Below are 14,502 nucleotides of genomic sequence, written 5' to 3' on the forward strand. Positions count from 1 at the left end.
TGAGATTGGATGTTTTTCAAAATGATTTGGGAATGCTTCCATACAACTTGTATGATAAAAGTACCCATTTCGCAATTTCAATCAAATATTTACCAGTTAATTATATTATTTAATTGTACAAGTTTCCCTGCTGTAGCGAAAATTTCAGCCAAATCCTTTTCAAGGACTTCGCCATCCTTTGCTACCAAAATGCGTTTAACACAATTCATACTGCACGACGAAGCCAGCACACAGTGGTTCAAAATTGGAATTTAATGTTGCGCCGGAGCCTTTATTTTTCAACTAATTTTTACTAAAACCCAAAAAAAAATATTTATTTTGGTGAAAATTTTTTATAACATTTCAAAATTTTGTTTTGTGTATTTTTTTTTTTTGCTACTTATGTAACTGCATTTTGCACTAAAAAATTTAATATAATCAAATAAAAGTTCAGAAATCAGGCTCAACTGGTCTCTTGCAAATATCGTAAGCTTTCATAAAAAAAAAAAATAAAAATTTAATGAAAAATTAAGGCTCCAGTGAATTATGAACACTGAATGCTCGAAACAAACTGGCAAAGGTTTTTCATTATATTTTATAAGGGACATTTTTATTTTTCATATTCTGCGTTTAAAAATTTACCTCGGAAAAACGCAGAGCCGATTTAAAGGACAGTTTAAGAATTAAATGACAAAAGGCGTCTTTTATTTTGAAAAAAATTATAAAGGACAGGGGGTTAAAATAAAGGAAGGATGGTCACCGTTTCGTATTCCGGGACCTATTGGTATTGAAGGGAACGAGATTGCCGATAAACTGGCGAAGAAAGTTGCATCAACCCCTTTTATCGGCTCAGAGCCCTTCTGTGGCTTAAGAGAAGGGTTAGAGGGAGAGGCTCAAAGAAATCGCTACTGGGATAATCTACCAGATCTAGAGCAGTCCAAACCACTCTTAGGAACATATAACCTAAAACGCTTTAAGGGATGTATGAGCTTATCAAAGAATAACTTAAGAATTGTTACAGGAATCCTGACAGGACATTGCAGGCTTAATTATCATCACCTGACTAAACTGGGAATTTACTCGCATGAGCGATGCAGATTTTCCAGGATGGATAACGAGACTACACAGCACATCTTAGAAGAATGTCCTGCACTGATACACAAACGAAAAAGACACCTGGACGAACATCTAATAACCAAGGGCGAAGTGAAATCCGTAGATTTAGGTTTCTCTCGGACACTGGATTGATATACACACTATAAATCCATGAAGAGGGCATAATAAATCTTAAGGCCGCAATGCTTTATCTCCAACAATAATAATAATAATGTCAACGAAATTTCGATCAGCTGTACCAAAAACTTGCTAGTTTTTGCTACTTTTGCGTTCGCGTACTTTTGCAAACATTTCTCTCCTGGAGGGAGAACAGATAAAAATTCATTTCAATTTTGTTGTTGAGATTTTCTGCTGGAAGAATACGCGAGTACACCTAATAATGCAACCCTGTGCCACAATCCTCCTTGTAAATTCTTGCTGTTAAAAATTTTACCAGCACGAATTTGCAACTTCCCCTCCAAATAAAATGTCAAAATTGTGCTCTCTCCTTGCAAGTTTTGCAAAATGATAGTTGTGATCCCGTAAGAGTTCGAACTTACCATTTTTTACCAGAATTTACCAGATTTTAATGTATATTGATCCCGTACTCGGTTCTATGGCAACTGAGAGGACAAATAAGCGAGTAAATACTAGAAGTTACTAGTTTTAGTCCGAAGATTTTTTCGCTGGCAAATGTGTGAAACGATCAGCTGTAGTGCGATTGACAACCAAATTGTAAACAAAAGAAAAGTGCACTTTGTGAATGCATGTTATAAAATATTTAATTACTTGTGTCAGTAGATTCTAATGAATTTGTAAGTGTTTTTGGTGATTTACATGTGAGCTGAGTGTGTTTACTTACGAAATAAGCAAAATTTTACAAGCAAAATTTGGAGGTTATGTTGAAGTTGTCAAAAGTTACCATTTTTTACTAGAAAGCGATCCCGTACTTTTCAGTGTTACTCTCTCGTTCTGAGCGAACTTATATTTTTTTTACAGTTTGACTAGATTAGGAATACGGGATCAAGCCTAAAGGAATGAGATATTTTGATCAGTTTTGGCTTTTTTTTTTGTTTATTTAATATTTAATATTTTGTAAACGTCTAGCTGGTTATACAACAAACACCATATAAATTTACATTTCAAACTTTGTACAAAAACTATAAAAATTCTGCAATTTTCATCAAAATTTAAAACTATTTAATCAGAATCTTTAAGGCCTGTTTCTAGCTCTCAAGAAAAATTAAAAATTCATATAAAATGACGCACAAGAAATGCAAAAGAAATTTTTTTCTATAAAAATTTCTTAAATCAGTTTGCAGGTCTCAAGAAAAAAATGCTCGTATATTTATTTCTTCAAGAAAATTTACAGCAAAGTCAAATTGTTTCTTAAAGCAACAGAAATAATGAAACAATTTCTAATGATTTTTCTTGATAGCTGGATTCCAAGCTTTAGAAAAAATGTTGGTATGCAGTTTTGTAGCCCATTTAATTCAAGTGCAAGTTTCAAGTTGGTGAAAAATCCGTTTGATTTTTGAGAATTTTTTCCATACAAAGTATGTTCGACAATCTTGTTTTATATGGAGGACACTGCCAGCTATAAAAAAATTGCCAAAAGTCAACGAGATTTTTTAGCAGCTTGAAACTTGCACTTCATTAGACTAGAATTAAATGGCCTGCAAAACTGCATACCAAAAGTTTAAAATTTATAATTTTTGTACAAAGTTGTAAATTTTTATGGTGATTGATGTGTAATCAGCTAGACTTTTATAAAAAAAATAATAAACATTAAATTGACAAAAGTCAAATTGCCAAAACTGATCAAAATATCGCACTCCTATTATTGTATACACATGTACATAAGTTTATATACATATAAATACGTATATATGTACATACAAAATAAGCCTAAAAATGTGTAACATGATAACCATAAGAAAAAATGTATAAATTGGGGCATATCGTCAACTGAGTGGAATATCGCCTTATCTCGGCAGCCAGTTCAAAAACGCCCTATCCCAGAAAACTTTTCAAGAACGGCCTACTTCAGAATTTGATTGAAAAATGCCCTACCTCAGCACTTTTCCAAATTACATATTTTCAGCTGAGATAGGGCGCTTTTGAACCGAACTCTGAGATAGGGCGTTTTTCAATAAAATTCTGAAATGTGGCATTCTTCAATCAAATTCTGAAGTAGGGCGTTCTTGACAAGTTTTCTGAGATAGAGCGTTATTCAACTTCCACTCAGGGAACGATATGTACTTTGCTTATAGCTTTGATCGTACATATTTTTAGGCTTCGGAATATTGCCTAAGCTCAAAGTATAGTCTAGAACCAGCTCATTTATTTGTACATTCACCAGCTTCAAGCATCCGCCTCTGTCCGCATACTTTCTTTCATCACACTTAGGCAGATATACACATATGTACTATACATACATACATATATACACAGCAGATTCAAAGCATGCAGCCATTGGGTATATGTTTTAGTATCTTCATCTACTACCGGTTTGCTAGACGACTTTCTTTTTTGGTAATTTTGATGTACTTTTTCACTTTTGATTTGGTGTGCGCCATTTACGGCATCTTTGCTCTTTGATACCAGTATAATATAGTGTATATGTACTACGGTATATATGTTTGTAGGTTTCTCAGACCCGTTTTCACATAAGAAAAAAATTTTCTTAATTTTTATTTACATACATACACATGTAATTACTTTTATCGAATTTACATATTTGTATATAAAAAATGTATGATTTTAGTTTCAGAATTTCATTTCGCGCGTACATACATACATAAGTACATAAAAATATAGGAAATAACTTACTTTATACAAGATCTGTTAATTTCATTGAATTTTAAATAAAAATGTGCGAATGGGAAACGTTACAAATGCGCTATTCCATATGAGATATGATAAAGGTATGAGAAGTTTTTATCGAAAATCTCGATGATCGCACCCAGAAACCTTTGATTAATTTAAAATTATTTCACAGCATTCTATCTATCCAATCAGATAAGTTATTTAATTGATTTTCCTTTGCGGAGCTTTCAAAGAATTGTACATTTTGCTGAACGTGTGAAAACTCAAAATCCTTGCCATCTTTACCCAAAAACACAGACTTAGAGGGATCATCCTCTCCCACTGATTGTAATTTACGACTACGAGTCACCCGTACGATATTCCTGGAAAAAAATTGGCAAATTAAATTTACATGTTTTTATTAGATTCAACCATTAATCGGCCCACTTACAATTCTTTTTCCAGTACGCTTCTTATAACATGTGCGCTTTTTGCCGTGCTGAGATCTTGTTTATTGCAAAGCACCAACACCGGACAAGACTGGGTAGAAGCATCTGTGAGCACACTGTAAAGGGCGCTATTTATTGAAAGAAAAATTGAGTTGATGATACGAAGCATACATATTTATGTATATTTGTTAATAAACTTATTGGGTACTTACTCAGCCACGTCTCGAACTTCTTTTTGTACAGTCACAGAATCCACCACAAATATTATCCCTTTAGCAGACCGTTTGTACTGATCAAAGCATTTATCCCGCACTCTATAATGGCCAGGAATGTCGATAAGACGACCGGACATGCGACCAGAACGGTATTCTCCCAAATTTTCCGTAATAGAGGTGAGAGTATTCGGAAATTTATTATGTAGGATTTGCATAAATATTGCGCTTTTCCCAGACTCGGTTAAACCGGTTAAAAGGAAATCTCGACGACCCAGCGAACGCCTCCGCAATATCAATATAATCGCTGCAAATGCATAAAATTTGTACCCCTTTATTTACAAACCAGATATTTATGTGCACTAACCCATTATAATGAAACCCAAAACAGCAGCTAACAGGATAGGTGTCATGTTCAGCTCCGATATATTCGTGGTTGCATTTTCTCCATCAGTTTCACTTATTTTATCCATTTTTATATATTATATTTTGTTAAATTATTATATTTAGTTTGCTATGGACTTTTCGTTCTTCATCTGTCCAATAAGAATACCAAACAATAGTCGCAGCAATGAGGTGACAGCGCGTATCGACACGACACGCACTCAATAGTAGTGTTGCTGTTCTGCGTAGAAGTGGAAATATATCGACGATACTATCGGTATATCGATAGTTTGTGTTTCAGAAAAATGCTATGGACGTTTTAAGACTATCGATATTATCGGCTGTAAAGCTTTGGTTTCCACGAAAGCAGTATGTAGCGGTCGTAACTTTCGTTTTTATGTAAATATGACCTGTTTTCAACTAAATTGACGACAATACACAACGTATGTGATTTGACAGCACCGTAAAGGCCCATCCACATAAAACTTTGGCGTTGCGTTGGCGTTGGCGTCGCTTCAACAGCTGACTATGAATACATGAATTCAAATGCAGCCGTCCACACATGATTCAATAATACAAGGTTAGATAATTATTGACAGCTGCGGTTTGACACTCCCTTACAAAAGGTTGCATTTACGAAGGACAGAGAAAGGGCAAGAATGCAATCCCTTGTTGCGAAAATGGTAGTAGAAAAGTACGCAAAGTAGGCAATTAGTAGTGAAATTCCTTTTGTAAATTCTAATGTATTTGCAGGAAATCTGGCATTTTAAACGAAATGTTGAACGTAATATTGATATATCTACGTGAATTACGTAATTTATATGCTATTTAGCCGTATAAAAACTGCAAAATGACTCAAAATTAAAATAAGACTACTATGAGATTGATGTAAACATCCAATGCTTATGTTTTCATCAGTTAAATATGCTTCATATGCATATACAAATAAACATATTGCACAAAAGCTTATACTTTTATTTCACACCAAAGCTACACTGTTTCCATGTAAATTTGCAAAGAAGCAACACTGTGCCACTGCTAAGGGAGCGGTGCGAGAGAGACAACTGTCAGTTTATCGAACCTTGTATTATTGAATCATGCCGTCCACATAGCCAAAATTCGGCAACGCTCACGCCAACACAAAGCAAAAAGATGGCCAACTCTCATCTTTTCGCGTGCGTTGCTCGTCAGCTGTTGCAAATAAATAAAATTTTGTGAAATATTTTCCCTTTTTAATCAAGTGCGGGAAAGAAATATCGTTTTTAATGCAATTATTGATATGAAATATTAATTTATCTGTCGTTAGTATGTTAATTTAATGGCCCAAGCATTCGGTGCCATGCGTTCATTGTAGCAAGCATACTTTTAACGTGCATTCTGTCAAACCAACGCCAACGCCAAAGCCAACGCGAAAATTCTATGTGGACCGGCCTTAATTTTCTGACGGCAACATCTGTGTTTTCGCGCCATCTGTGGGTCATCAGCGTGAAAATTGAAAAGTACGTTCCCTGCCAGTGATCGGAGTCCACTCCGATCATGGACATTTTAAGCCGCTTGACTTTAAATCAATTCCGTTTTTTTACTCATGCTCTGCACCTCTTCGTCTATTTTTTGAGTGTTCGCCACCAGATTTCAGTAAAAAAATAAAGTTAAGACAAAATTCACTGACAGAAAAAAACTGGTTTATAGAAATGAATCAATAAAGAGTAATTCTCTAGTATAGGGTAACCACAGCTAAAAAAAAGGTTCGGAAAAGTCGGGAGGCGACGCGTTTCGGTCACCCTATTAACAATCCGGAGGGAGAGAGCTAATATTATTAACCATTTAAAAGTTGTTAACAAAAAACTTTTGTTAAATTTCGTTGTTTTGTATGGCCAAATACCCCGACAAAAATTCACTAAATAACCTTTTCTCAATTTTTAAACACTATTAAAATATATAATTCAACTTAATTATCAAACAAACACATAGTTTTATCAACCTATGGCAAAGAACATAGTGACGCGACAAAGAGAGCGACAAGAAATTTTCGGATAATAGCGAAGAAAGAGGCAAGAAAGTGAAGCAACAGTCTGCTCAGAAAGTAACGAAAACAAAAACAAACTCCTCTTTTGTTATATTTCCCAAAAACGTATACTTTTCCAAGTGTTTAAACTGAATGACGGTTTCAAGATTTTGATATAGTTGTACCTGTTTTTAAGAAAAGCCTCTCGAAAGGGACAGATGACCCAACAACCGTTATGTATAGACGGCTTGCTTATATAGCTGCGGAAATGTAGTGCGCATATCTTCCCATTCCTCTAGGGGTGCTTTTCAAAGACGACGCTGAAGCATAATAAGGGCCGGTTACTCAATGTCGGATCGGAGGTAGAAGCTCCGGTAAAATACAACGACTGCTTTATCGATCACATATTAGATGCGTTCCAGCGATTTTTGGACTAAAACCTGTAGAACTGTCAAACAGCAAAATATCTCTCATAAGGGAGAGCAATGGTCGAAGAATTGAGAAAAACTGCTGGACCGCGAAAACCCATTTCCTGCAGGTATATAAATGTTAGATGTTTGTTTACGAAATTATTAATTCAGCCAAAAATTCTTACACACAACATTTTAAGATTTCTTTATTTTGGTAGAATTGGCTTCTATTCTGCTAAAAATACTTCTTATAAATTGAATCAGCTCTTTCACTGTTTACGAATGCAATTTGCATTTGACAGTTTTCATGAATTCGCAGGAAGAAAAACTGCGGACTAAATCCTGCAACTTCTTACTGAGAGTAAGCATATTTTACTCTCACGAAAAAGCTCTCAGTTACAGGAAATTTGTCAGCTGGAACGATTTTCGGATGATGTCGAAAACGTCGATAATGATGTTTAACCGGCAAGTAGTGATAACCAGACATTGAACAACCGGCCCTAATACTTGCACTGCTATACCATTTTACGTAAAAATCAAAACCCAACAGAATTGTACATTTTAAATGCTATGCGTTTGGTAACCGCTTACACGCAAAGCCCATATAATAGATTCTTATGTGACAACTCTCATGTAACGTTAAGTATGCATAACTGGGCTATAACTTTTGCACTTCCGATACAAGTACTTTTTTCGATACCTACTTGGATCGCAGTAAAAACTATCGAGTACAAAAATAGTTGGTAACTTGAGAAAGGTATCGAGTATGTACTTGGATTTACCATGGATTTACCAGAGAACGTTCTCTGCATTTACTTGTATCGATTCCTCCCTATCTACAGCTGATATGTGATAAACAAAACAAAATAGAAAAACGTGCATTATTCCTTTGCAAAACAAGTCACAATTATTTAAATAAAAAAATCTGCATCACAAAAATGGGAAATTCCAAGCAAAAGGAAGCAGGAGGTAAATCCATTTCGAAAAATCCAACCATGAAACGCAAACCGTCTGCTCATAGCAAGCCACAAAATAAATCCAACAAGTCTCACATGGCCGACAGAAAAATGCAGTGGCGCAGAAAAAAGCCGCAGGACGAGGTATTTTTTCAATTTTCATAAAGTGTGATTATTTTATTAAATACCTTAAACAATAGGCTCGAAAGCAAAAAATTAAAGAGCGGCAAGAATTAAGAGCTCAAAAAATAGCAGAGGCAAAAGCTGAAAAAGAACGGGTCCAACGAGAAAAGGAGGAGCGTGTGCGTAATTATAAAAAGAAGCGTTTAGAAAGGACAAAAGCATTTAGTAAAAAAACACACCGTGGACAACCGCTGATGAAGGATCGCATGCAACTCTTGCTCAAGCAAATTCAGGAAATGAAGCGTACCGGATAGTAAAAATGAAAGATGAATACATATAAGTAAATAACTTCATAAATTTTACTTAGTATGTGCATACCTATTTGTAGAAATAGTTTTTAATAATAGAATTTAAAAATAACATGCTCTGAATTAAAAACAAGTTGCTAATACAGGGCTTAATAAGTGGTAGATATACATACATACATATATATACATAGCTGGTAGATATTCACATACGTATACAAAACCGCGTATAAAGTTAATGCAAAACCTCGTTGTGAGGTTGCCAACATTTTACAGGAGTTAGTAAAACCTGTATTTTTTTCAAGACGAGTCTGTCCTCTATCGCTAATTATCTCTTATATAAGTATTGATATTATAGTATGAATGGATAAGGGTTTGGGTCAAGAGATTCCGCTGAGCAAAAGTAATTTTTGGCTCAAATGTCAGTTACGAAGTTTTGCAGGACCACGATAAGTGGTTTTGTTTTTTAAACGACGATATGTACATAATATGTACGTATACATAAGTTGGTATTAACGGCAAGTGTTTAGGTATTTTCCAAACCTACTTGCTGAATGAAATATGCAGATATACCTCGATTTTAAACTCCGATATTTTTGGCGTGAAATAATTTTAATTTTCAATCCAAGCAGAAAAATTTTTTACATTTCACCAATAAAAATCAAATCTATTTTTATAAAATTGCCTAATAACTAAATTCTCAAAATGGCGCAAAATTTCCTGTACATGTTTGAATTTGTGGTCGATGATCTACTGATAACACGGCCCAATCATTGCGCCCCAGAAGAGTTCCCTACGTGCTGTGAAATCTGCTTTCGGTCTAGCGTTTTTGTTTCGATTTGTGATCGCGAATTCGGTCAATGCGTAGACATTTGCGCTCCAAAGTGTGGAAAATGCTGTCTATTCTCACTGGAGTCACCAGTAACGGAAAAAGATCGTCTGATTATTCACATCTACAAGAAGAAGACCGATAAATGCAAATTCCTTGTCGGTGCTACAGACATTCCCATTAAGCCACTTTTCGATAAAGTAACGGAAAGCTTCAATATCGAAAATCCCAACTGGATGGAGCAATTGGCCAAGCATACGGCCCGTATGCCTTATCCGAAGACTTCATCCAAAACCACTGTCGTCGATAACGATTGCGATGAAGATAGTAGCGGACGGCCTGAACAAATGTGTCCTACATCAGAACTTACCAAACGATTGTTGCCCCTCTTCAATATGCAGCACAAGCAAACCGGTAATTTGGTGCTTATAATGCGTCTCGTGTGCAATGGGCCAACGATTGTGTCTAGCTTCCCATTCTCACGCATTTGTTCAACGGGATGTGCCAAGAAAACTACACCATGTCCCTCTAATTGCGCGGCCATAGAATCGCCGCAGTCACAAGGAGTTTGCCCGATGCCGGATCCTTGTAAAAAGGAAGAAAAGAATGCTCCTGTTTGTCGCAGGTACTTTGCCTGCAATGCAGACAAGGGTTGCCCTTGCGAAGAGTGCGAAGACTATTGCGACAGGGGTAAGATTTCGTTTAAGATTCTATGTAAAAACAATGTCAATAAAAGATCAATATAAAATCAAATTTATCTCCACAGAATGTCCTAGTGGATGTAAGAAAAAGAAAAATCGGGCTCCGCAAAATAACTGCTGCCCAGCTCCAGTGCCGTACTGCTCGCCACCGCCTCCGTGCTGTCCACAACCGGATCCTTGTCAAAAGAAAGAACAACGCACGGATATGTGCCAACGATATTTTACCAATGAACGTAAGGGCTGCACCTGCGACGAATGCATGGATGAATGTGAGGCGGGTAAGTGCCTTAAAATTATAAGTATACCTTTGTACTGCTGAAGTGGATCGTACCCTTTTTGTTGCATATATGTACATACATATGTATTTTTAAATTCTTAACTCATGGTGAAATTATAAACCATGCTCTTTAGTCATATATTTTTCCCAAATACAAGTTTTTCCTTCAGAAACTAAAAATATTAAAACTTCAACTTAAAAATTACTTTTCAATATGGACGTAATGCTTCAACAATTGCTTGCGATTTATTTATGCGCACCCGATATTTTTTTTTCGTCCTTTTGCGGCCACTGATAACGAAACGGGTGCGATTCCATAAAATTCGTTGCGCAAATTTCTCGATATATATTTTTTAATTATAGCCAAAGCTAGAGCATTACGGAAACTGCGCTATTTAATGCAAAAATATGCTGGACAAAATTGAAAAAATTTAGTTTTCAAAATTCAAGATAAAAAATCTTAAACTTATAAAAAAATCAGTAAACTTTGAATTAATACTTTTTTCCAATAAAAAAGATGATGAAAAGGGTATGCTCTTTAATTCCGCACTGTATTTAGCCGTATTTACGGAACTACTTAGCATTAATTTTACCTGTATATTCGTGTAATAGGAAGCAGCGAAGAAGATTCCGACTCATGCCAGCAATGTGGCCCACCGCAGATTATGCCTCCGTGTTTTGTTGTGCCCACTAAACCAGAACCCGGTCCTGAGGCCTACGAGCAGTTTGAGGCTTGCCTAAATGGTAGTGGCCTAGTAATACGTGTTCTCAAGAATACTTACGTAGTGGAAAGTGCTGACGATGGTATGCAGCAGGGTGGTCACGATAGTGGAAGTGATTGCGAGGGGAAGAATACGAAGGTAAATATAAGTTCGAATTGTGTAGGTCGCTATACAAGAATTGGATATAACATACCTCCGATTTGATTTCTAGCACTTCTTTAAATTTCATTAAATTTAGTTTTGCTTTATTTTATTTAAAATTTGTTTTAGCATGTATGTATGTAAGTATATTTGTTTGGGTCTAATCTTGCAATCGAGTGTTGGATAATTCTTGCTGGATTTTCGACGAACAAACCTAATTTTTAATAACTTCCCGAGGAACTAGCAACTTGAAATTTCAAACTTAGCTCAGAACCCGGTGACAATACTATAGGACAGATGAATTAATGCGCTAGTTCTTTGAAAACCACCTATTTATAATCCCATTCGGTTCAAATTTGAAACGTATATTACCTATATAATGTGACCAACCGTACTTCTTACGGAAGTACAGAACTTCTTTTTGAGCCGTTGTACTTCGAAGTACAGTCAAATGCACTTTGCAATATTTAGTACTTCCCAAGGCAAATTGTACAGGTAGTATCAGTAGAACAGCTGATTTGATTTTTATTTTTTATTATTCAAATTATTCGGTCTCTAAAATGTCAAATATTTTTAATTTCTTTTCCCATACAAAACAAGCGATTGAAAACTTTAGGAACGTTCACCTAACTCCGCAGCACAAACGCTGATGCCTGGGCCTTGCAAATGATGGATCAATGCTTCGAGAAGCAAAAAAAATTGCTAAGAAAGAAAGTCGCACCAGTTTTTTTCCAAATTTAATTTTTAATTTTTACTTTTTTGTATTTCTCATGGTACTCTTAGATTTACAAGAAAAAAATCAGAACAGTTTTTGACACTTTCGATAAGAGATGCAACAACAAAATGCACATAAATGTTGCAAGTGGTTTTGATTACTTACATCTTTGAGTCTCTAACTCGCAAAGGAAAACCGAAATAATTACACATTTATCGAGAGTGTAAAACAGTTCGTCGGCAATGATTTTTTAAGTTATTTTTTGTTTTTAAATTAAACTGTTCAAAAATATTGTTCCCAGCATACCAGCTAAGTCTGCAGAGAGCACAATTGATGAGGGAGACTGCGAAAAGAGTCCCAAAGGAGCATGCTCGCAGGAGAAAAGTGCATTCTCAATATATGTACATACATATATAAAAAAAGTGTACCTTTAGGACTACTTAAATAAGTGATTTCAGTGCCCCAAAAAGCAAAGGCTCCTATTCACCTATGATTTTGTGAGAAAGACTCCTTAAATCCTCCGATGATAACCAAGACGGAGTGTTTTCGCTGTGTTCTGATAATAGACCGGAAAGGATGCTTTATGGTTTTTTCAAATGTTCTTAATTTTGTTTATAATTAATAAGTGTAAAAGTTTTTTTTCCATTTTTTTTTATTGAAAAAACGCTAAATTAAAAAAAATTCTGAAAGAAATCAAACAAATATTTTTTACCTTGTTTAAAATACGTTCCTTTTAGGTTTGTAACCACTTTGCTCCCGTTTTATGGGATTCTTTGCCAGTACCGGCATACTTTCTAATAAATATACCTGAAAATACCTAAAATTATGTTGGATTTCCACTCGGCAAACATATTAAAGACAAACTTGGGCATTAAAAAATATTCTTGTCATTACCTTAAAAAAATAGTCATTAAATCGATTTCCACATGGCACTTTTTAAATGCCTTCAACTTTTTGTAATTTCAATGCCTAGTGGAAATTCGACATTAGACAAAAGTAATTTTCTATGCATTAAATGCATTTGAAACTTCCATAACATCAACATTTCTTTTTTGCGGTGTCCCTTTTCAGGAATATTCGGAAACGACGATCAATTTCTTCTTGATTGAAATTTTCTTTCTAGATTCACCGACTTGATAACAAAACAAGTAATTTTTAAGCAAAGAACAAAACCGACTTCAATTCTCATATACAAATTTAAGATTATCGTTAATTTTTTCACGAACCAATTATCTGATTTAAACAAAATTAGTATGGGACCACCTCTGAGTTACCACCTTTCCGATGAAAAATTCAGCCTCATTGCGTAAGTCGTAAGCGAGGTTAAATTGTATGACTCGACAACAGTAGCATTGTCTATTGTCGTAAGTAAACGATCAAAATCGTCGAAAACTATACAGTGCTGCCGAGTTTTTCCGTTTTAATACACTAGTCGAGTGGAAATTTTAGGCAATGACGTGAAATTTTCGTTACGATTCGACTCTCGAAAAACGACTTGCATTCGACACGACTGTCGCAATGAGGGTGATTATCGATATCGGTTAACGTGGTCCAAGTAACGTGGTAACATACATAATGAAAAAATATTCCGACGAACTGATAACCTTCTCCTTTTTGTGAAGTCGATTAAAAATACTTTATATATTCGGAGCGCTCCGAAAATACTGATTGGGCCTCTCTTCCCCCTCTTATCCACACAAAACCGGTTTCAGGCGGACTGAGCAGTCCGGTGTGCGGAGGCCCATTCGAGGTGTTGCTGTGGGCGTTTGTGTGTGGATTTTTTGCGTTCCTTTACTTTTCCTGTTATTTTCTTTTAGTGAGCGCATTTTGCTTACGCTCTGGCATTTTGAGACTTTTCAGATTTTAGTCCAAAAGGATAAGGAATGAACCTATTAATGATATATCTTATGTACTTGCATATTAACTTATTTTTATAAATCATTATATTTTTTTACATTTACCTTCAGCAAAACAACAACCAATGCGAGACCTTGAACGAGATTCTACAACGCAGTAGTTTCGCCAAAAATCATGTCAAGCGACGCACAAATGGTTACATCATCAATGGCCCGAGGCTGCCGAAAATCCGCGCTAACATCAAATACTCCGCAAATGATTCATGCGAACCGGAAAACTATTGTCTACCCTTCAATAAGATCAAATCAATATGTAATGCAGATCAAAAACTAGAGCTCTACCGTCGTAAAGGACCCTGCTGTGACGACGACAGTTGTGGTCCCATCGCACCACCATTGCCTGCACGGGATATACGAAACTGCTGCCTACAAGTAGATCCTCAAGATATTAAAGACACTTTGAAGGGCATAAACACAGATACCAGAAAAAAGGGTATTGAGGTAAGGCGATAAATAAATAAAATACTTACAAACG

At 35.6% G+C, this 14,502-nt stretch overlaps 3 protein-coding genes across 3 annotated transcripts in view; 2 read left to right on the forward strand and 1 right to left on the reverse strand.

The window, feature by feature from the left end:
• Positions 1-3,849: 3,849 nt before the first annotated feature.
• SrpRbeta (signal recognition particle receptor beta) lies at positions 3,850-5,223 on the reverse strand. Its single transcript, XM_017629013.1, has 4 exons — positions 4,911-5,223; positions 4,544-4,850; positions 4,334-4,459; positions 3,850-4,265 (listed from the first exon to the last, which is right to left on the reverse strand). The coding sequence occupies exons 1-4, from the start codon at positions 5,014-5,016 to the stop codon at positions 4,070-4,072; spliced, it is 735 nt and encodes a 244-aa protein (XP_017484502.1). The 5' UTR covers positions 5,017-5,223; the 3' UTR covers positions 3,850-4,069.
• Positions 5,224-8,144: 2,921 nt separating this feature from the next.
• Positions 8,145-8,841, forward strand: LOC108373165 (thyroid transcription factor 1-associated protein 26-like). Its single transcript, XM_017629016.1, has 2 exons — positions 8,145-8,442; positions 8,499-8,841. The coding sequence occupies exons 1-2, from the start codon at positions 8,281-8,283 to the stop codon at positions 8,733-8,735; spliced, it is 399 nt and encodes a 132-aa protein (XP_017484505.1). The 5' UTR covers positions 8,145-8,280; the 3' UTR covers positions 8,736-8,841.
• A 178-nt stretch (positions 8,842-9,019) lies between these two features.
• Positions 9,020-14,502, forward strand: part of LOC108373164 (uncharacterized) — a 5,838-nt gene continuing 355 nt past the window's right edge. Inside the window, exons 1-4 of the mRNA XM_017629015.1 lie at positions 9,020-10,245; positions 10,322-10,534; positions 11,146-11,393; positions 14,079-14,468. Of these exons, the coding sequence (XP_017484504.1) occupies positions 9,432-10,245; positions 10,322-10,534; positions 11,146-11,393; positions 14,079-14,468 (1,665 nt within the window). The 5' untranslated portion in view covers positions 9,020-9,431. The remainder of the gene's footprint in view (positions 10,246-10,321; positions 10,535-11,145; positions 11,394-14,078; positions 14,469-14,502) is intronic.

The sequence above is a fragment of the Rhagoletis zephyria genome, unplaced genomic scaffold, assembly GCF_001687245.7.
Source record: "Rhagoletis zephyria isolate East Lansing unplaced genomic scaffold, Rhagoletis_zephyria_1.1 Rzeph_scaffold_06434, whole genome shotgun sequence".
Classification (NCBI taxonomy): Eukaryota; Metazoa; Arthropoda; class Insecta; order Diptera; family Tephritidae; genus Rhagoletis; species Rhagoletis zephyria.